The 21,309-nt window shown below is 49.1% G+C and overlaps 1 protein-coding gene across 3 annotated transcripts in view; it reads right to left on the bottom strand.

Moving 5' to 3' along the window:
- Window positions 1-947: 947 nt before the first annotated feature.
- Window positions 948-21,309, bottom strand: part of Mindy4 (MINDY lysine 48 deubiquitinase 4) — a 108,505-nt gene continuing 88,143 nt past the window's right edge. For all 3 annotated transcript variants that reach the window (XM_231787.10, XM_039108680.2, XM_039108681.2), the window contains 4 exons: window positions 20,845-21,006; window positions 13,817-13,997; window positions 13,223-13,295; window positions 948-5,218 (listed from right to left, as the gene is read on the bottom strand). In XM_231787.10, coding sequence (XP_231787.5) covers window positions 5,170-5,218; window positions 13,223-13,295; window positions 13,817-13,997; window positions 20,845-21,006 — 465 coding nt within the window. In that variant the 3' untranslated portion in view covers window positions 948-5,169. The remainder of the gene's footprint in view (window positions 5,219-13,222; window positions 13,296-13,816; window positions 13,998-20,844; window positions 21,007-21,309) is intronic.

Raw genomic sequence — 21,309 nt, 5'->3', positions numbered from 1 at the left:
GTCTGTGTGTGACCTCACTTTATCTTAGAATGCTGTGAGGCTACAGCTTCACACACGAGACACGAAAGCTCGGCACACTTAAGTCAAGTGCTTCGGGCCACTGGGTCAGGCAGATGCTGAGGCAGCTTCCTCCTCAGACCTACACGTTGAGTTTCCTGTGTATCTCTCTAGACTTTATGAAAACCACAAGCTCTGTACCAGAGCATTCCAGACTAAAACTGTCCCACCATTTTAAGAGGCAGATTCTGGTTGGGGGCTGGGGGATGAGATGGACCCTGAAGGAGAAACTGCAAGTATGCTGTTGCTCTGAGGGCCACTCTGAGTCACAGTGAGGTTAGCATCCAGAACCAGGAAAAGTCCTCTGCCGCCTGCTTGGCAGAGCCGAGTACGTACGGAGACTAGGTCTTTTCACTCTCAGCAGACTGAGGGTCCCTGCTGGCCCTTGGTCAGAGCTGGTGCCATTCCTGTGACACAGACACACTGGGGGTAATCGGACAAAGTCTGAGTGCACCCTTACCTTAGGATATCTCTAAGCCCTGGCCTAGTTCTGACCGACAGGAATCCTGCTGTCCTGGAAACTGCTTTGTGTGGTGCCCCAAGGGAATAGAGCTAATGTCCTCCGAAGCTGGCCATCCCTACCCTCTGGCCATAGGGCAATTTGGGCCTACAATTAGCAAGGGTGTCTTGTATAGAGGCATCAGATGCAAGGTCTGAAAGGGCTGTGTCTTTGCTCCTAAAGCCAAGTAAGGCAGTTCCCAGGACAATTTCTTGAAAGCTTGGAGTGGACTTCAGAGTCTATCTCCAAGTAGATCAACAGAGAACTACAAAATCTTTAACACAAATGTATGTGGACGTTTGTAATTTTAATACAGGTTGGGAAAGGCAATGTGACACAGAAGATACCCACTTATTTTATCCCTAGAAAAACAATACACACAGACAGGCAGTGACAGCACACACCTTTAATCTCAGCACTCAGGAGGCAGAGGCAGGTGGATCTCCGAGTCCAAGGTAAGCCAGATCTACAGAGCGAGTTCCAGGACAGCCAGGGCTAAAGAGAGAAACTCTATCTAAGCAGAGAAACTGTCTTGAAAAGCAAGACAGAAAAAACTAATGTGCCCAAGTGGACAACCCGCCCACTCCTGATGGAAGGAATGGTGGCTGGGTCTCCTGGGTAAAGTTATGGCAAAAGCCAAGGCACAGAGCACTCAGAGCTGATCCTGTGTGTGCTAATCCTGTGTGCACGGAAGGACACACGGGCTTCACATGGCTCGCAAATGGATTCCATGGAGGAAAGACTTGGTGTTCCACACAAGGAATGGGAGAGAGGCTGTCCCCACTGAAGAGCTGGCCTGCCCTAAGTAGATGAGGGAGGACTCCCCCACATAAAACATCCTGAGAAACGAAGGAGCCAGAACTCTCTGTGTGCCTACTGGTGGCAAAGAGCAGCCTCTAGAACGGCCGCAGCATACAGGTCAGGATTGTCTAGCTCCTGCCCTCTGGAGCACGGCATAGGCACCTCTTTGCTACCACACCACATAACGCTGATGGAGACTGTCACCTGGGAGCTTGTCAGGTGTGTGGTCAGACAGCAGCAGGAGTCACCACAAGGTGCAAATATGTGGTGGTCAGATGTCAAAGCCACCACAGTGTGCATCATGAAGAGAGATGGAACTGAGGACTGGGGGGTAGAGAGGAGTATCCTATTGCGAGTGACCAGCCCTGCCACCCGGAGCCATGGGCCATGTCTGCATCTGTAGCTATGCAGCTGCAGGGGTCAGTGTTGATGTCTATGGCTCATATTACCACTAGAGAACATGGGGACCCATCTGTGGTAGGGGCAGCTACTGGGGACCATGTGGACGTCCAGGGGCTGTACAGAGCTGGCTCCATCCCTCACTGGCTGTGGTACTCTGGAGAGCTGGTTTCATCTCACTGACAGTGAAAGGGGCCCTGTACCTCACCCAGGCAGCACCATGGAGTGGGCCCTGGTAGTGGTGGTTTGGGAGAGGTGATCCCCACACCTCTTGCCACCTCCAGCAATTGGGAAGACTGAGCCCAGTGGAGCTAGCCCAGCACTCAGCACTCAGGAGAGTAGGTCCTGCATCTTCACTGGGCAGTACAGGGGTGTGGGTGAGCTCACCCCAAGAGTGTGAGCTGTGAGAGAGGCATAGTTGGCCTGCCATTGGTCTGCATTAAGGTGGCGTGGGTGCAGGGGTGCCCTTAGCCCTCTCATCCCCCACCACCTGTGGCAGTAGGAGGAACTGACCCCGGTTGAGGGGGGAGGGGTGTCATGAGAGCAAAAGAGCTGTCCTTGCCCCTTTCAGGCTGCAGCACTTGGGAGAGTGGGTCCTGAACCTTGACTGGGCAGCACAGTGGAGCTGGCTCTGGAGGTGTGGGTGCAGGTGAGAGCATGGGCATGAGAGCAAGAGAGTTAACATTGCTTCCTGCAATGGAGGCATGGGGTGGCCTAGACAAGGCAGTGCTGGAGAGCTCACCCTGGTGGTGCTGATAAGAGACAGCCAAGGGCTGACCAACTCAGCTACCTCACAGGCCCAGATCCAGGGCTCTGAGTTGGCCCACCCCAAAATCTACATCATCTGTGAGCAGCTGGGACAAGTAAAAGGGTCGGTTCTGCTGTCAAAGCTGCAGGATCTCCATGACACAGGGCAACAACAGGATAACTGGAAGAAGTACCAGTGAGGATTCAATATTAATGGTGTCACAGAAGCCAGAGACCTCAAACCAGACCAATGACTCATTGCAATGAACATTTACCAGTGAAGGTGCGTGGACCAAAGGGGACACACAGTGACATGATACAGCTTCTACAATGAGATGTTTTCTCTGCTTTGCTTGGGGGGGAGGGGGCTGTTTTGTTTTTTGTTTGGCTGGGGAGGTTGCAAGGGCAAAGGATGGCTATGAGGAGATGAGCAGGACTGAGGTGCATGATGGGAAACTCGAAAAGAATCAATACAAAGTCAAAACAGCAAACAACTGTCTGGCTGACCCTCTTCTCTGAAAGAGCCAGGGGTGGTTCTGGGTCTGGAGGTCTCCTGGAGCAAGGCTGGGAAGTGAAAACAGGCTGCCCCGGCACCTGTTCAGATGAACATCTCAGGGGAAGGGAGGACTTTCCTCAGGAGAGTTTGGAGTTAAGTGGCCATTACACAGGTTCCACACACGCTGCATAATGTCAAAAATCAACAGTCACGGCCTGTGTGTCCCTCTCTAGATCAAGAAGCAAATGCTAAAGAGAAAGCAAAGTCAACAGAAAAAGAGTAGGAATTTGTCTCCACTTAGAGTAACAGAGACAGAAAAGTACAGGCCCTTAGCACATATGTATGTGAGCATTAATGTTTTTAATGCAGTTCGGGAGAGGGCTGTGACGCCTACCACTGCACCCACAGAGAACACTGTCCCCTTGTGAGGAGGGGTTTCGGTCCTACAGCCCTAAGAGTGTTACTGAAAAGGCTTCAAAGCCTGGGAGCAGTTATACCCATCTCTGCCTACCTTCCTCTCCACAGCGTAGTACTTGTGTATCTGCATCAGGGCTCCGAGAAGAGCAAGCTCTGTGCTTTGTTGGGTCAACCTTCTGCAGTAATGCTGGGAATTGTTTGTTTTCTCTAGCCCTGCCAAAGAGCCCCTGGCAAGGAGACTAAGTGGGTTTCATTGAAAAGATACTTTTCCTCCCCAGGCCGATAAACAAGGTCATTGCAGGGAAACCAACTTCCTCAGCCAGGCACTCTGCAGCTGTCCATCTCTGGCCAAGGAAAACAAATGCATAAACATTTCAAGGAGATATAGGAAGCATTTCTACTGGGAACCTGCTGTGAATGGCCACTAAAGTTTACACAGTAAGCCCCCAGGGAGCCTGGGGCAGGACACAGCCCTTCCCGCCCTCTGCTTCTCCTATGGCATAGTTGGCTCCTCCCTGCCTCTGCAAAAATCTGCAGTTGGGACACGGCATGTGCCCTAGGAACACAAGACAAGCTCTGTAGTTGTCCCCCACTACATCCCTAACTCCTTAAAGGAGGGGGTTTCTTCTTACAGCGAGGAGACCTCTTACTACAGAGGACACAGCCTAGAGCAGCTAGGCTCCTAAACTCCATGGGCTGCCAGGCTAGGGGAGGAGGTATCCTAGTTGGATAGTCATGTGGCGGGGACTCTGAGGTCTGGAGCTTTACCCCTAGGGTACCTCTTGTAACTGCTGCAAGCAGCCCTGGACTCTGGCTCTGAACCAGCCAGCACCTTCCCTAGCTACCCATTGCTGTTTTATCACCCTTCATGACAAAAGCCAGAGGATGTACAACATGTGGTGACATACCATCTTCCCATCCAACCTCTCTTATTCTGCAATGTGAGTTCATCTAAAGCCCTGCCCACTCCCACAGCAGCCAGTTCTCCCCATAGCCACAGGGAAGTTGACACCTGATCCCTCTGCTTGTCTCCATCATTTTTGCTTGTCTGGGCAAGAAGTCACTTCCTGGGTAGCGTTCTACCCTTGCCCACCCCATCCTCATGTGGCTTCACAAGACAGCCAGGTCTTCCCTGAATTGGGCTCTCCAGACCTTTGGCTGCTCTTGGTAGCTTGTATCTTGGACTATGCTGCTCCTGTGGAAAACTGAGAGACCTGGGGACCCAGTCGAGGACAACTCTGGGACAAAGGGCAGGGTTTGTCCTCAGATCTTGGCTAGGAGATGCTTTGCCAGTCGGGGTCCTGGGTCTCCACCCGTCTGTCCCATCTTAGCCATGCTGAGAGCAGACCTGTGTTCCACTCACACCAATGAACCACAAAGTCTTGGCCCTAGTCATAGGCTTGACTGTTGCTTTATGGAAGCTGCAGTAACAAGGCTCCAGAGTCCCCAAGGCCAGTGACACCAGAAGCCTTAGAGAGAGGGCTATCCAAGAAGGATGCAAACGAAAGGCAGCAGAGTCTCTGGTGGCCTCCTTCCTGTCTTTGGCAGTCACAGGTGGGCCAGGAGGGACATCAACAGTGCACAGGACCCTACCACAGCCCTTTATGGAAGGAACTGGAAGACTCCACATGCCTCTGTGGCCATGCAAACTCTGGCAGGGTGACTCCTCTAAGAGACATGACCCTAAAACCTGGGGTCCAGGGGTCATCCCAGTGATGAGTGCTGAAGCCATAGAACTCCATGCATCCAAGGGTCACAGGATGGGGTCTGAGCCATTCCAGTTCACAGATGCCCCCTTCCACCTATGAAGAAAGTGACAGCAGAATGTTAGAGTAGCCGGGACCCAGGATATAGGTTTTGAGAACTCTACCCTGCCCACTCGCTCTCCATACTCTCATTCAACCTAAATACCTATATAGCTCGCAGAAAAGACTCCAAGGACCCTGGTAACAACAGGGAAGACACAGGTGACAGGAAATTTGTCCTTCTGTGTCGTAGCTGACTGTGCCTGGCTCTGACACTACAGCTCTCTAACGATTTAACTCATCCAAGTACATTCAGACTCGGCTCTGCCCCAGCATGTCTGGCGGTGGCCCTTCAGGGGCACTTGTGTAGGACCAGGGAAACAGATATTCTGGGATGTCCATGGCCCAGGAGAGGAGCAAGGAAGGCGAGAAGAAAGACGCAGAGGAGACTGGACAGCCAGCAGCAGACCAGGGCATTGCCAAAAGAAGCTAGGGAGCGCCGTACCACAGGAACAAGCAGGTTTTGAAAACTAATTTAAAAAGCCTTATGAAGAACTAAGTAGATAAATGCTAGATAAATCTCAGAGACAATGGAACAGTGACTGTAGGTGAGACCAGGAGATAACCTAACACTGTAGAACTGATTTGCTAACCAACCAGGGGAATCGTATTTAGTGCAGATGGAGAACTATGCAAATCTACCACAACAGTAGTCGCCTACATGTGGCTTCTAAGACCACATGAATTAGAGTGAGGTGTGGCAGCACTACAGTCAGAGCAGCAGATGGGGGCTAGGCAGTGTTTCATAGTGTATGAAGTTTGGAGAGGGAACCAACGTGTTTTCAAAACCAGATGTTGAGTCAAAATCCTTACTGCCACAGGCAAGGGGAAAAGAGAAGCTTTTCTTGTTTTAACTCAGCAACTCTCTGAGGAAGCCCAAAATCCCACGATTGGAACTTTAGCAAGAGAGAAAACAGATCCCCTCGGAGTAACAGTGTAGTACTTCCCACCAGAATGACTGGAAGCAGGAGGCCTTATTCACAGAGATATAGAAGGTCCTCCCCAGCCCCAGGTTCATGCTTTGTTGTTTCCTGCTTGGTGGTGACAGCTTGGGAACTTTTAGGAAGTAAGGTCACTAGAAGATGGTCTCTGGTGATGATACCCAACCCCTGGCTCCCATCAGACTCAGTTTTCTAGTCTACCGTGCTGTGTACATCCTCTGACATATGTTCCTGCCACTAAAACCAAGCTACTATACCACACAGGCCCTCCCCACCAGGATAGATTGAACACCCAGAAACTATGAACCAGCACCAAGAACACAACTAAAGCGCACTGGTTTCCCATCCATAGGACAACCATCTGTAGACAAAGAAACAATAGCAACAACCCCCATCCCCCAAGCTGAGAACAAGCCTATGCTAAACACGAAAGCATGACTTTTCCTGCCATTATTCTGTAAACAATATAGTATAACAATCGCTTGCATATTAGATAGCAAAAGTGCCCAGAGACTAAACCACACAGAAAGATGTGTAGCCACGTGTGAATACTACATGGCATTTTAGAGAATGGTTTCAAGCAGACTCAGATTTTTCTATTTTCAGGTGGTCCTGAATCCTCCCTATCACTGTAGGCAACAAGTGAACGGTTCATCTTGGACCTAGCGCTCCTCACCCTTCTTAGTCCATCTTCCAACTCGACCCCCATTTTCTTCCGCAGAGCTCTTGGCTTCTTCAGCTCTCTCCACTGCTGCCTCAGGCTCTCTGGTTTTTAGGCTAAAAATTACACTTTTCCAAAGGTAGCAGAATTCATACTCCCTCTGTATTCTAACTCACTTTCCTTTCAGTTATAAACAGCTTCTTAGCAGATTTATAAATTATATTTCCCCTGTTTCACATTTTCTATGTTTTACATCATTCCATTCTCATCAAAGAAACAAGCAGATTTCTTGTCACTTGAAAAAAAATCACAACAAATCTTAGCTTTAAATTCTCTTTCTCCCACAGAATGCTTCAGTACAGAAGATAGTGGTTTCACACAGCCACAAAAGAACAATTAGCATCACATTCCATTCCCACCAGGGTACACCAGGGACACGATATACTTCCTAAAACCTCGAAGGTATGTGAATTAGTGTAAGACAGAACACGGCCCTAATGTATACCCTAGTCTGTGTCCCAGGAAAGCTGGGTATGTGAAATTTTTGTAAAAAACCAATCTGCTTAAAAGGCTAGACTACGCATGTGAGGAGAGCCAGCATAGGCATAAATGTTCATCTGAGGAACAGTTCCCAAAATTCTGTGTTCTCTTTGGTGTCATTTGATGTCACCCAGCCATGCTACCCAGCAATGCTGAAAGATCTCACTCCTATAGGGACACGCAGCTTTTTGGCAGTCAACCCTTGACTCCCTGCAGGAGAAGCATTTGGTTATGTTTTGGTCACAGTACTCAGAAACAATTCCAAAGGAGATCTTTTGAGAGCCAATGCTGAAAGAACCACCTTTGTAAGATCCATTTTCCAGCCTACCCCACGCTGGGAATTGAACACCAATGCAATCATCGCTGCCTGTGCTTTTTCCTAATCATCAATGTGGAATCCCAAGGGTTAATCTTTTTTCTTTCTTTGGTTCTTTTTTTTTCGGAGCTGGGGACCGAACCCAGGGCCTTGCGCTTCCTAGGCAAGCGCTCTACCACTGAGCTAAATCCCCAACCCCCCAAGGGTTAATCTTAACTACTAGATGTAGGAGAGCTAGGTGGCTCAGTGATCTCTGTTGCCCAAAACCCTTTCCCAAGCTTCTAGTACATCAGGTAGACGGAGGGAACTCTATCAGGTTTGGTCACTTAGATAGAGCACATCTACTTTGATGGAACAGAGCCATAGCATTTGTCTTCACTGTCTGAGTGGTAGACATGGCCACCATACTGGTAGGCAATTTGACCACTGCCTTTGCACCTCCGGGTCAGGACAGAAGGGCTAGCTGCCTTGTGAATGGCTTCAAAACCAAACACAGAACTAGTAGCTCAACACGATGTACTTCCTGTGGGAAAGGATCCCACATGGGGTCAACAACAGCAAAAAGAAGGCAGGCCTGTTATAATGCTCCAAACCGCTTCAGACATACCCAGGGGTCCGTTTGCTGGCCTTGATTTTCCAGACAGTTTGTGTGCAAGTTTCTGTCCCTGCAGTAGAGCCATTCCAAATCAGAGGTGGCTCTAGAGCTAGCCCAGCATGCTCTCTGCCAGCTGTGGCCTTGGCCAGGCCTCCTCCTGGCCCACCCAACCTTCTGTAGGCTCAGATTCAGGCCACTTGCATAAGAGACCTGGTTTGGAGGTGACTCACAGCACTTGTGGTAGGCTCAGGAAAGCTGATATCACCTGTTGCCTAGATTTCTGAGGTGTGGCAACACTCCTCCACCCCAGCTCACCCTTCTACATCTGCTCCGAAGCCCACTGCCCTCCCAGATCTTCAGCAGGGAAATCCAGGTCTTTGAATATTCACTCTATTACACAACTCAACACACTGTCCAGTATTCACCTCCAAGCCTTCTCCCTGGTTGGATCCTTCTCCTGCCCACCTTCCCCTGAATGTTTGAAACCCCTGGTAAAGGTCAGGAATACATCTGTGGTTCTGTGTTCTACCTTAGAGTGGCTTGGGAAAGTGAAAATGATAATGTCTGACAGCTGGGCAGAATTGAGTTCAGGAGAACAACTCATACGATGAGACGAGCCAGGGCAGGGTAGGAATATGTGGACCACAACACAGCAGAAGAGTGTGTCTGACATAAACACTGGGCTCCAGTGAGAGCTCCTTCTATGGTAATGGGCACTGTGAATGGGGATTCCAGGCAAGGGCATCAGCAGAGAAGAGGGTACTTAGATGGGTAGAGCATCCCTGTGGGAGTGAACACTTGCCAGGCCTCAGAGACACTAACCCACTCTGGAACTGGTTTGTATTTCTTGTCTGAGCCTCCAAACAGAAACATCTGGACCCTAGCCCCAGGCCCGGTTATGAGCTCTTTCCTCTGCTGTCTGGCCTATTGACAAGTGTTTCATTTTTCTTTCACTCCAGTGAGGACGGAAGCCTGGGAGAGGTCAGCGTGTGCTGTTGGAAATGACCCCCAAAGAGTCTGGTTCGGCTGATGTCATTTCAGAACAACAGGGGGTGGGGCAAGAGATGTACCCCACATTCCTGACACAGCAAAGGTAACAGGAGACTCCATGGGGCTGAGATGTGCGTCATACCAAATAACAGGGACAGCACAAGGACCTAGCAATGCTTCTAATCAGGGTGCTCTTCTCTGAGGGCAAACCCAGAGTCTGGGCCTGTGCAATGCCTCCATGACAACAGAGCCAGGTGGCAGGAAATCACACTGTCCACTCAGTCACCTACCACCTGGCAGGGACAGTGAGGGTCCAAGCTGCTGGGGATTCAAGGTGACTCAGCAGACCGCTATGTGGGGAACCTTGACCTCCCCATCTATAGAAGAAAGGGGAATGCTGGCCATTCCCTCTATTGATGAAGTATATTGCTAGACGGCCGGATGTGGTAGGCACATCCCAGGTAGGGCCTAGAGAGAAGCTCCCACAGGGTGGGCCATGATTCCTGCAGGGCAGCAAGGCTGGGCTTAAGGATAAACGCTCATCTTCCCCTGGATGTGATCATGCTTGATCCTGAAATTGATTTCCTTTCGACTGAACTCTCTGAGAGTGGGAACTAATTCTTATCCAGCTGTTTCTTCTAAAGAAGCAAGACAGAGCTTCCATGAGTGTTGGCATGTTGAGAAGGAAACTCCACCCACCAGGTCTCCCATGAGCCTTTCTCCTCATGTATGAACAGGAGGACTTAACACTGAGCTGCCTCTCACCAAGTATGTGAAATCTGACTCTGAGTTTGGCAGTGACCTGAGCATGGACCATGCCATGAGTACCCTACAGGAAGCAGGGTCTGCCCCCTCCCATCAGTCCCATAGCCAAGATCACGCCAGCAGGTCCCCACAGTGATCTCAGGGGCTACTTTCCCAAGTTCCTCATTTGAGCTGTTTGAGAATCTGTAGAAAAAACAAAACGCAAAGCCTTTGTAATTCAACCCCTTGGACTAGGATTCCTGGCCTGCTGTTTCCCATTACAGTGGCTTGTTATCTGATGAATCAAGGGGACAAGGACCCAGCCATTCCACTCTTCATTCTGCCCCTCAGCCTTCCGGGAATAATTCTGGGAAAAACTCTGGGAAAGTTCTCCCATGGTAACTAACCAGGTATAACCACCATGGTGAAGGCACAGAGAACACAGAACAGGCAAAAACATGGTGTTAGGAAGAAAGTTCCCTAGCCTCTGGCTATCACACAGACAGGCTTGGTACCTCCCTTGGTAACTGACATACAAAGGCAGGCTCGGAAGGCAGATGGACATTTGCCAGGGAGCCAGGGAGGCTCTTTCCCATCATTAGAACAGCACTTCTTTTTTTTTTTTTTTTTTTTTTTTTTTTTTTTTTTTTTATTAATTTTTTTTTTTTATTAACTTGAGTATTTCTTATATACATTTCGAGTGTTATTCCCTTTCCCGGTTTCCGGGCAAACATCCCCCTCCCCCCTCCCCTTCCTTATGGGTGTTCCCCTCCCAACCCTCCCCCCATTGCCGCCCTCCCCCCATAGACTAGTTCACTGGGGAGAACAGCACTTCTTAAAAGTAGGGCCTAGAGAGAAGCTCCCACAGTTAAGGGTGATTGTCTGAAATAATGAGGACCAGAATTCAAATCTCAGCATCCACGGAATAAGCCAGGTGTCTCACATATGCATTGCTGGGGCTTGTTGGCCTAGGCTATCCAAGAAAATATGAACCCCAAATTCATCAAGAGACTCCACCTCAAAGGTGCCGGCTGGGTGGTTATAGAGGATGCCTGCTGCTTTCTTCTGGCCTCCACAGTATGCTAGTTATACCTGCACACACACACACACACACACACACACACACACACACACACACACACACACACTGTGAACACAAATGCATGAATGTTTTCATACGTGGTCCTAGGGCTGTGGCAGCACCAGCAACCACTAACTGTATAAAAGTTCACATTCTCAGGCCTCACCACAGAGGCCCTGGTTGGCCTGGAGTTCTAGTATATTCTTCAAAGGAAGCTAATGTCCACAAGCCCTGAACCTAAGCTCCGGGTCAAGACTCCCCAATGAGTAATCCAGAATTCACATGGGCTTCCCCTAACCATCCTGGGGATGGATGGATGGGGATGGGCCTGATGTCCCAAAGCCTAACTATTTGATGCTGTACAAACAGTCCATTTCTCTGTGAGAAACACTGAAGCACTCGTGAAAATGCTATGGCTCTGTTTCATACAAGCCTGGGCAGGGAGCAGACATGACAGCAGGGAAAGCCAGGCCCCACTCCCCAATTCAAGCTGCTCTCCAGCACCTCAGGCATCACTGGGGGATGGGGGAATGGGTTTGGGATCCTCCTAAGAGACAAAAGCACCAACAGAACAGATCCAAGCCCACCCTCCATGATGGTGATGATCCCAAACTGAGCTCCGTGCCAGCCATTTCAGACTACTTCAAGGTAGGCCAAAACCCTGAGCCATCAGACTGTACTCAGAAAGCCAGTCAAGGCTGGGCTTATGGGGCAGCCAGGCCAATCAGGAACCACCTATTGTCAAGAGGGCAGTGAAGGACTAAGGGGTACTATTGGTGGGAGGGGAACAAAGATAAAGTCAAAAGGAGGTATCAAGGAGTATCCCAGTCTGAAAGGGATAGAAGCTGTGCCTAGGGGACAGTTGGGGCCCTTCCCCTCCAGAAAGGTCACCCTGTGGCCTCCTCTCTAGCCTGCATAGGTACCAATGCCAGGATCACCCTCTTTCCCCTTCAAAGCCTTCACTCATCACCTTGAATGAGTGGCCCTTTGTACTTGAAAGGACAGCGACCCACATGTGCCCCTAATCCTCTGATGAAAGCAGCCAGCCTATGACCCTGCAGGAATGCTGTATCCTGGGGGGGGGGGGGCAGGGATATGTGCCTGCAGCCCTCCTACTTCCCCTTCCTGATGCTTCCACAGTGCCAAGGCAGTCCTTGCTCCGTCCCTCAGTCCCACTCAAAGGTTTGTTTGTCTATGGGGAGCCACAGGCCTGAACTCCAGGCCTGCCACATGTATCTCAGGTGCTCAGTATCTCAGAGTCAGGCTGTGATTCTGGCCTCAGCTGGGGAAACAGATTCCTCTTGACACAGCACCGAGTCACAAATGCCAAGGACAATGACGGTGAGAGCTAATGCTAGAAAGCATTAAGCAATATCCTCATGGGCTCCAAGCTGCCATTGTCCCACTTTACAGATGACAAAGTAAGTCAGATAGGGAAGTCCAGTGTCTCACAGCCAGTCTGCAGCCTGGCTCCAGAACGCATGCTCAAAACCATGCGACCTGCACTACGTCCCTGGAAAGCCAGCAGAACCTTGTCTCCCCCTGAAGACACTCCTCCCTGCTTCCCTAGTCTCAGGGCTCTCCTAGTCATCACTTCAGACTTGGAGAAGAGCTGCCCAAATGAGCCAGAGGCTTCTCCAGGCGATAGCCCGCAGGCCCCACAGAGCACAGCCCCAGCCTGGAGCACATCAAAGCTTAAGAAGAAAGGGACAGGTTTTTCCCAACTCAACCCTGGGCCACAGCCTCCCCTAAATGCAGTCTGGACGAGGTGTCAAGGACCAACCGAGTACCTCAGAGACAGGACCATCTCTACCACACAGAGGGTAGGAGGTACTGCTCTTGTGGGCACTCACATCCCACCACTCCCTGGCTATCCCATTCCCTCTCCCAATTCTATTTAGTCCTTCAGCTCCTGAAAAGTCAGCAAACTTCAGCCGGGTGGAGACATCTGCTTAAGTATAAGCCCCCAGGCCAATGTCTAATCAGCTGCATGGAATTACCTGACCACAGCTCTCTAAGTCAGGCCACCCAGGAAGCTGTCTGTCTTCCTGTCTACAGGCTTACTATCCCCAGCCAATGCACATCCTGGCCTCATGGGGTGAGGTTTATGAAGTTAGAGGCAGCCCCACTCACTTGGTTCTGATACAGAGCTCAAGAGGAGGGACAAGGTCACTGCAGTTGTCCTCTGGGGCAGTCTTGGTGGTATCTAGGAAGGAGAGGAAAAAGCACTATGTCATCTCAGGGATATGCACTGACCCTGCGGCCAGTATGGGCAACTCCAAGGACCCAACCAACCCTTGTGTATTATGGACCCATCTTCAGCTTGACTGGATCCTCCACCCTTCTTGGTCATTGATTCTTACCAAGGCAGTGCTCTGGACTCTCTCCTCCAGCCTTCACCAAATCCATGCCTTACTTACTTCAGTTACCAAAATATGTTTTCTAAAAACAATTGTGGTCTCATTATTCCTCTACCCTAAAACCTCCTATGACTCCCTACTGCCTTAAAAGCAAATCGGAACATATCAGCATAGCTTACAGGGCACTTGCCCATATGTCATCTTCCGTTCCTAGTGTCATCAAGTGCTCAAAGCCCACAGCCCTCCCTTGCAGGACAGCCAGGCTAGCATCACTCTCTGGCTACCCATGATTATCCCAAGAAGGTATGTTAAGGCTGGTTCTGGAACAGCCAGGGGCTCCCTGAGGCGATGAATTAGGGTGTCTCACCAACAGTCAGCCGTATCTCCTCCTGCTGGTTGGCCAAGCCATCATAATAATACAGGTCAAAGAGCCGCTCAGACTTCCAGTCGCACAAGAGCTCTGGCTGTAGGCTGAAGAGGATGCTGAAGTGGCTCTCACTGCAGACCACCCAGATGGGGAACCTTGGGGTCTTCAGGAAGCAGCCAACCTGAAGGACAGAATGACTTGAGGTAACATACTGACCAGCTGAGGCAAAGCTTGCTTCTCAGAGATCCTTGGGGCGATGCTAACAACCCCTTCCTTCTGCCCAGACCACAGGCCCACCTTCTAGAGCTGACCAGCCCACTACAAGAATCACAGGGAACTCACACACAGCCTCCTACACACACACACACACACACACACACACACACACACACACACACACACACACACACACACACACCCATTGGTCCCAAGTGACATCCATGCCACAACCAGTTATCTAACTCTCTCTTCTCCGCCTGTCTCTCATACAGCTCACTCGTGTGTATCTCAGGCATGGCCTCCTGATTCTTGCTGAGCTCCTCAGTCATTCAGCTCACCGACCTGTGGGCCTTCTCATTCTTTGTCCTCCCTTCTGAGAGCTTTGTCACCTCAACTACTCACTCAGTCAGAGAGCGGGTTATCATTGGCTTCTTCCAATTCCCAGGGGCATGTCACTGAGCAACTGCTCCCTCAACCACAGCACCATAGTGCGTCATTTGCCTTGTGCTACCACTCAACACATGCTCCACTACCATGAGCCTGATCAGTGTGCCAGCAAATGGTTGAAAACTGGAGGTCCTCAGGAATCATACTGGACTTCAATTAGATTTGTGCTTTCAAGACAGGTAGGATTGGGAGCCCTGGGGAGCAAAGAGGGGAGGGTCAGGGTATAGCTGGCTATTTGGTAAAGGGAGCCTAGCGCATGAGGCTGGGGCAGCACCAGAACATGGAACAAAAAGGCTCTGGTGACTGCTAGACAAGGACTCCTATGGCTGGCCAAGTGTGATGGGAACAAAACAGAGACCCCCACCCAGAACACTGGCATGATGCTTCCTGCAAAGAGATAACTGCTTTCTGAGCCCTGTGGCTTAGAGTACACTTCTGTGAGTGTCTCAGGCAGCACCTCGTCTGCCAATACTGTTACTCAGCAATGCTGAGCTGGTCCCGCCTAATCCACAGCCTCCCCTAGGAGATGGGATATTTGCTGCTCCGGTCTTTACAGTCTCTGTTTCGATTAAGGAAAGATTTAAGCTTTTTTCCCAACAGGGAGAAGGGCACACCTGCTCTAGGGCCCACCACAGAAGAGTGGCAAGGCAGGTCCCACCTTGGGGTAATGCTGAGCTACAAGTGCCTGGGATAGAGGGGCTGTGCTCAGAATGTCCCCCATGAAGGACTTGCCTATTAAGTGGAGTGTAGGGACCACATTCACAAAGTACTAGTTGCTTTCTTTTTTTTTTTTTTTTTTTTTTTTTTTTGGTTCTTTTTTTTCGGAGCTGGGGACCGAACCCAGGGCCTTGTGCTTCCTAGGTAAGGGCTCTACCACTGAGCTAAATCCCCAGCCCCTAGTTGCTTTCTTATCTACAATAAACCCCCTCTCCGCTCAGCCATTGCAATACTCACCTGGATGGCAAGATCGCTCCTCCTGAGATATGGAACATTAGGGCTTGCCTGACCCCCACCTAACCCTTATATAAGCTTGCTTCCTTTCTGTGCTCAGAAGAGCCTTTTCTTGGGAGACGTTGCCTGGCTCTATGCTCACTCAGAACAGCCGGGAAAGCGCCTCAAGCCAGCCATGGGCAGGCCTGGGTGCCATCAGCTCCTGAATTTTCCAAATGAGGGACAGAGGGCGGATTGCCATTTATAAACAACAGTCAAAAGATTAAGAGCAAAACAGCTGCCCAGAGGGCTTAGAAATGAGTGTACTCATTCACAAGCCTTTTCCACAAGGAGACATTTTCCAGAGAAACTTCCTTAGGGGTCTTAGGGAGCTGGGTGTGCCATTTTCTTAGTGCAAGCCAGGCTCTCTCTTGTGGGCCATGCTACCCTATAATAAACTGCATTTGTTTGTTTTTATTGTTCTGAACTTTTAAACTTATTTCTACGGTTGAGGAATAAACTTAGAAGATTATGGTAAGCCTGCGCTCTGCCACTGAGCCACACTTCTAGCTCCTGAGATTTTACTGAATGCCGTTCAAATTTTTCCACACCACATCTATGCTGTGAGTTTTGACAAACCCTGTCCAAGTTAGTAAGAATGGCCTTAACAATGATCGATTCAGAACATGCAAATGGGCGTCTTCTGAGCCACAAACGTGCTTTAGGATGTACTATTTCTCAGGAGAATAGCTTCCAGAGTCGACGTTTTGAGGTCAAGGATCCTACCTTTTAATGTGCTATCATGTCAAAGTCTCCCTCCACCAGCTTTGGCCACAAAGGCCAGCTCCCTTCGCATCCTCACAAGCTTTTGTGCCCTTTATATCTCATTCTCTCGCTCTCACGGAGACTGTGAAGCTGGTTTAATCCCCCCTCCTCGGAGCTGGGGACCGAACCCAAGGCTTTGCGCTTCCTAGGCAACCTTTGCTCTACTACTGAGCTAAATCCCCAACCCCAGCTGGTTTAATCTTGATTGTTAAGGTGATGTGATGGGAGCAAGTTTTCACATATGTATTTGCCAAATGACTGGCAGACTTCTAGATTTTTATCAAATCAACTGCCACAACCTTCTCTGGGGCTGTGTTGTTTGGGTTTATTTTCAGTCTTGTTTTCTGGGGTGTAGTTGTTTGTATGTTGTTATATGGAGACAGGAAATCCACATGTAGCCTAGGTTGGCCTTAAAATTCTAGATTCCTAAGAGCTAGAATAGCAGGTATATATCACACACTTAGATCTCCTGTAATATTTTATATTAAGTGAACTAACCTCCATTAATTTGCCATCTATCCATTGTGGGTGTGTGCATGTATTTGTGTGTGTTTTCGTCCATCCATTTATCTATCGTGCCTACGTTTCATTGTATGCGCTGGTGGTTGCAAACTCCACTATGCACTTCTGACTACCTGGGTCCTCCTGGGCACTTTTTCTTTCTTAGATAAACACTTTTGCAAACCCTTTGAGATTTTCTTCCCTTGATGCGCTGGGGTCTTAATCTAGTATCTTGAGTGTGATAGACCAGTGCTCTACAATGAGTTATGTCCAAGTCCTGTTTGGCATTTTTAATTTTCAGTTTAGGGAAAGTAGTATATTTATCATACTGAAACTCAGACTTGATATGTTACTCTGATCTTTTATGTATTTCAGAAGATTAACTAGAAATCTTATATTACCTTGGTTATGTTCAGTCCTTGATAGTTTCACGTTGTTGGGGTTTTTTTTTGTTTTGTTTTGTTTTGTTTTTCTTGTTTTTTTGGGAAAAGTATCTTTTTGGGTTTTGCACTGTCTTTATCAAGAATGTTTTTTATTTGTGTGTGTGTGTGTGTGTGTGTGTGCGTGTGTGCATTGTATGTGTGTATACTATACCCAATCATCTTTGTAAGCTTTCAAAAGATGACTATAGTGTTTTTCAGTTGGCTTATGTTTATTTTTCAATAGGTCATTGCATCCACATATGAAATTTAAGGGGTATTTTTAATATTTCCTAAACATTTAGTTATTTTGTATGTGTGTTATTTTGTTTGTATGTTATTTTGTATGTTCACGCACACAGATACGTGAACATCAGAGAACAGTGAGGAGACTCCTTACCTTCCTTCTACCACATGGGTTTTGGGATTTGAACTTGGGTCGGGGTTTGGTGGCAAGCGCTTTACCTGCTGAGCCATCTTGCTCGTTCTCAGGGGTGCATTTTAAACCTGGATCTTAATCTCACACAGAAGTGGGGAGCGGCTCCAGCCAGTACCGACTGCCGCATTCAAGTGCTTGTTCTCAAGGATCAGCACTTGACCACAAGCAGAATGGCCTTCCTGTCTATGATGGTTGCATTCATTTGATGTAATCACACTTTATCCTCAGCAACACAAAAGAGTACAGGGACACAGTGCTAGAGAAAATGAGATCAATGAAGCCAGCAGAGAGATGATTTCTCTCTCTCAAACGAGTATACTCTCAAAGGAATATAAACGTGCAGCACCTCACCCTGTCGGTCACCACCATGTCTCCTGTAACCAACAGAGGCAGCCGCTGACTGCGTGTGACCCACTACTAACTGGAACACTGTGTTATCACTTCAGAAGGGCTGAAATGTGAGGAAACGGCCATCCTAGAGGCAATAAAATACGATTCTTCGATCAAGGAAAGGCCTACAAAGGAGTCAGGTGTTTGGAGGGAAGGTGACAAGGTGAGAGAACTCTACTCAGGGGGATGGCGGAGGTTACAAAGACTTTCCTCTCAGAAAGAAACATTAAGGTAAAGCTTAGGCAGGGGAGTTGGAGGGGACGGCAGAGGCCCAGAGGAAACGACCCCAAAGAGGCAGTTGTTGCTAAAGGCCCAGCATCGGGAGCTAAATGAAGAGGGAAGGGCCATCTCTGGGGGGTCCGCAGGGCATGGACGCTCGGGATTTAATCTCTGCTTTAGCTGTTCGTGCTCAGGCACAACAGCGAAGACCACAGAATGTGTGGCTTAAACAACAGAAGCTTATTTTCTCAGAATTCGGGAGCATTCTGAAATCAAGGCGTCATCAGGACTGTTTGCCAGAGATAGCTCTCTCCAGCTTCTGGCAGACTGGCGCTCTGTGCCTCACAAGGTCTCTCTGTGTCTATGCACTAATCTCTTCTTATGATGACGCTGTTGTGTGGATTAGGGCCATCCTGGTGACCTCGTTCTAACTTAATCACCTTCTTAAATACCATCACCAAATACCCCCCTGTTCAGAGGTCCCGGGGGTCAGGACTTCACATATGAATTTTACCGGACACAACGTAGCTCATGACAATCCTGGAAACTGAAGAGCCCTTCACTTTTAAGCATAGAATGGTGTGATTGCATCTATGCTTTTAAAGATTGTACTGCTTTAGTGAAGTGACAGCATGAGAAGTGGGGGTGTCAGGATCAATGATATTCAAATACTGGGTCTTCCTCATGGCTATGCTAATGCTATTCAGTAAATGGGGCCAGCTAGGCCAAGAATTTGTCTCCGTCCAGGCCTTGAGTGTTTAGCTTCCTTGAGTGTGACTGACAGAAGGGCCAAGACACAGTGTTAAGATGAAGGTTTCCACGCCCTGGGTCTTTAGGAGTAGAAGAGGCCAAGGCCCAGCCTTGATGACTTCTTAAGAGGAAAAGCAAGCACATCTAGAATCCTTTCTTTAGTGGGCTTGTCATGGTACAGCACAGGAAAGATTCTATCCCCCACACGGGACAATACTCCCAAACTTGGCCAGCAAATGGCCCATATGGGTTCAAGGAATTTACAAGAAAACAGCTACTGGGCCCATGGTTTTCCGAAGAAAGAATGATCTTGACTGTTTTTCTCACCATTTGCTCTCTACTGATCAAATCAAAACAGGTTATTTTTTTCCCAGGCAGCCTGGACCATAGGAAGACATCAGGGCTCATGCTTAGCATGGAGTCTATGAAACTGGCCAAGCGTATCCTGTTCAACCTGCAGATTGTCAGGCCAGAGAGTATTAGAGCCTACCAGGCTCTCGGTGCTTCTCCTAGGCCACATGGTCAAATTGCTGCCTTACTCCTGACAGCAACACAACCAGAAAGGAATTGTCCCCTTTCCTCTCCAGGCAGTTAGAGCCCACACATCTGCATTCTGTGAACCGGGTGTCATTCAGATAGGGGTCAGGAAGAGGCACATCATCCCATGATCAAGGGACAGCATACCTAAATAACCAGTCACACAGGAAGAGTGGAACAAAAGTCCCAGCTTGCGAAGTCAATTACCTAACACTCTAGGAGCCCATATGGGAGACTGCTTCCAGTTTGTGGCAACGATGAAGCCTCATCTACGCCTTCTTGGTATCTGAGTGGTATCAGCAGTCTCCCATTAACCTCAGAACAGTACCCCTCTCATCCCCAGTCACAGAACAGTGGATGCTATGGAGCCACTAAGAGTGAATTCTGAGAAGGTCTGAATGCAGTTGAGGCAGCAGGTCTGACCCAGAGCACCTGTGGCCAGCCATGGCGCAGTCACCGTGCCACACCACATTCATTTAGAGTGTGGGCCTTTGCAAGTTCTCTTTCTCAGCAAGACGGGGGGCAGTGGAACACGCCCAGCAAACAGGCCAAATGGGCTGCATGGGCTAAGCTGTGTCCCCTCAAAGAACATGCAAGCCCTAAGTGTCTCTGAAGAGGATCTTACTGGGAACGGGGGTTGCCATACATGGCACTGCTTAAGATGAGGTCAGACTGGAGCAGTGTGCCCTTCATCCAATTGTACTCCTCAGAAACAGAGACGTAAGGAGCAAGTAGCCAAGTGGCAGCACGAGCATAGCATGGAATGCTGCATCTATAGACACCACAGAGTGCTGACATATGCCACAAGTCAAGGGAGACATCAACGGGTTCTCCCTATGGCCTTCAGAGGAAACACAACCAATTCACACCTTGGTCTGGGACCACTGAGGTCTAGGACTATTAACGAAAGCACCTCTCTTGTCGTGGCAGCCCTAAGAAAGTAATGCAAAGTCTAAGACCCCAAGCTCTTCCCTCCCTCAACCCATTGCACATATACATGAAAATGACGAGAGATACACATGCTTGTACAAACACACACACACACACACACACACACACACACACACACACACACACACACACACCAGAAGCGGCTACTCTGATGCACATTATGAACCCTTACAAGTTCTTTTCAGCTCTCCTTCCCGGAGCCCAGAATCTGCTCTTTGAGTCTGAAGTATCTGTGGCATAGTCAGCAAAGTCACATTTCTCAGTACTCAGTGCTCAGTACTCAGGCAGGACCTGAACTCCAGCCAGCTTTGGGAACAGAGCCTAGCTTCCCTTCCTCCGTGTCATCCATCTCATGGGTCCAGGGAATAAGGCCACTGAGGTTCTGGAGAGCATTTGGGTACCTGGCACACATTGTAGTGTTCAAAGAGAGATAAGAAACCGATGTCACTGCGTGCCTCAATGCCTCGGAGAAGCGTGATGTTCCCATCGCCCGAGTCCAGCTCCACTACATCATTGAAAACATTAGACACGGCTCTCCCGGTCAGGAGAAGATTGACAAGTTCCTGTTGATGAGAGAAAGGGAAGCTGGGTCAAATCTCTGAAATCAGCCTTGGGAAGGCGGACGGGAGGCTGAGAACAAGGGAAAAGGGGTGGAGGAGAAAAGAAACCAAGGAAGGCGAGAAACAGAGTGCAGAACTAGGACAATAGAGGCTTGACTTTTCCACCAGTTCTGATGGAAAAATCTGCCAACTGCTTCCATCAAAGCATTTGGAGGGATTCAGCAATCTAGCTACAAGCATTTCTTAAACAAAGACTGTACACAAGAGCCTGTCCTAAGTCAGTACTTGGGGGAGCTTAGAGAGGCT

The sequence above is a fragment of the Rattus norvegicus genome, chromosome 4 (genome assembly GCF_036323735.1).
Source record: "Rattus norvegicus strain BN/NHsdMcwi chromosome 4, GRCr8, whole genome shotgun sequence".
NCBI classification, from domain to species: Eukaryota; Metazoa; Chordata; class Mammalia; order Rodentia; family Muridae; genus Rattus; species Rattus norvegicus.
This window is presented reverse-complemented; position numbering and strand designations above follow the sequence as displayed.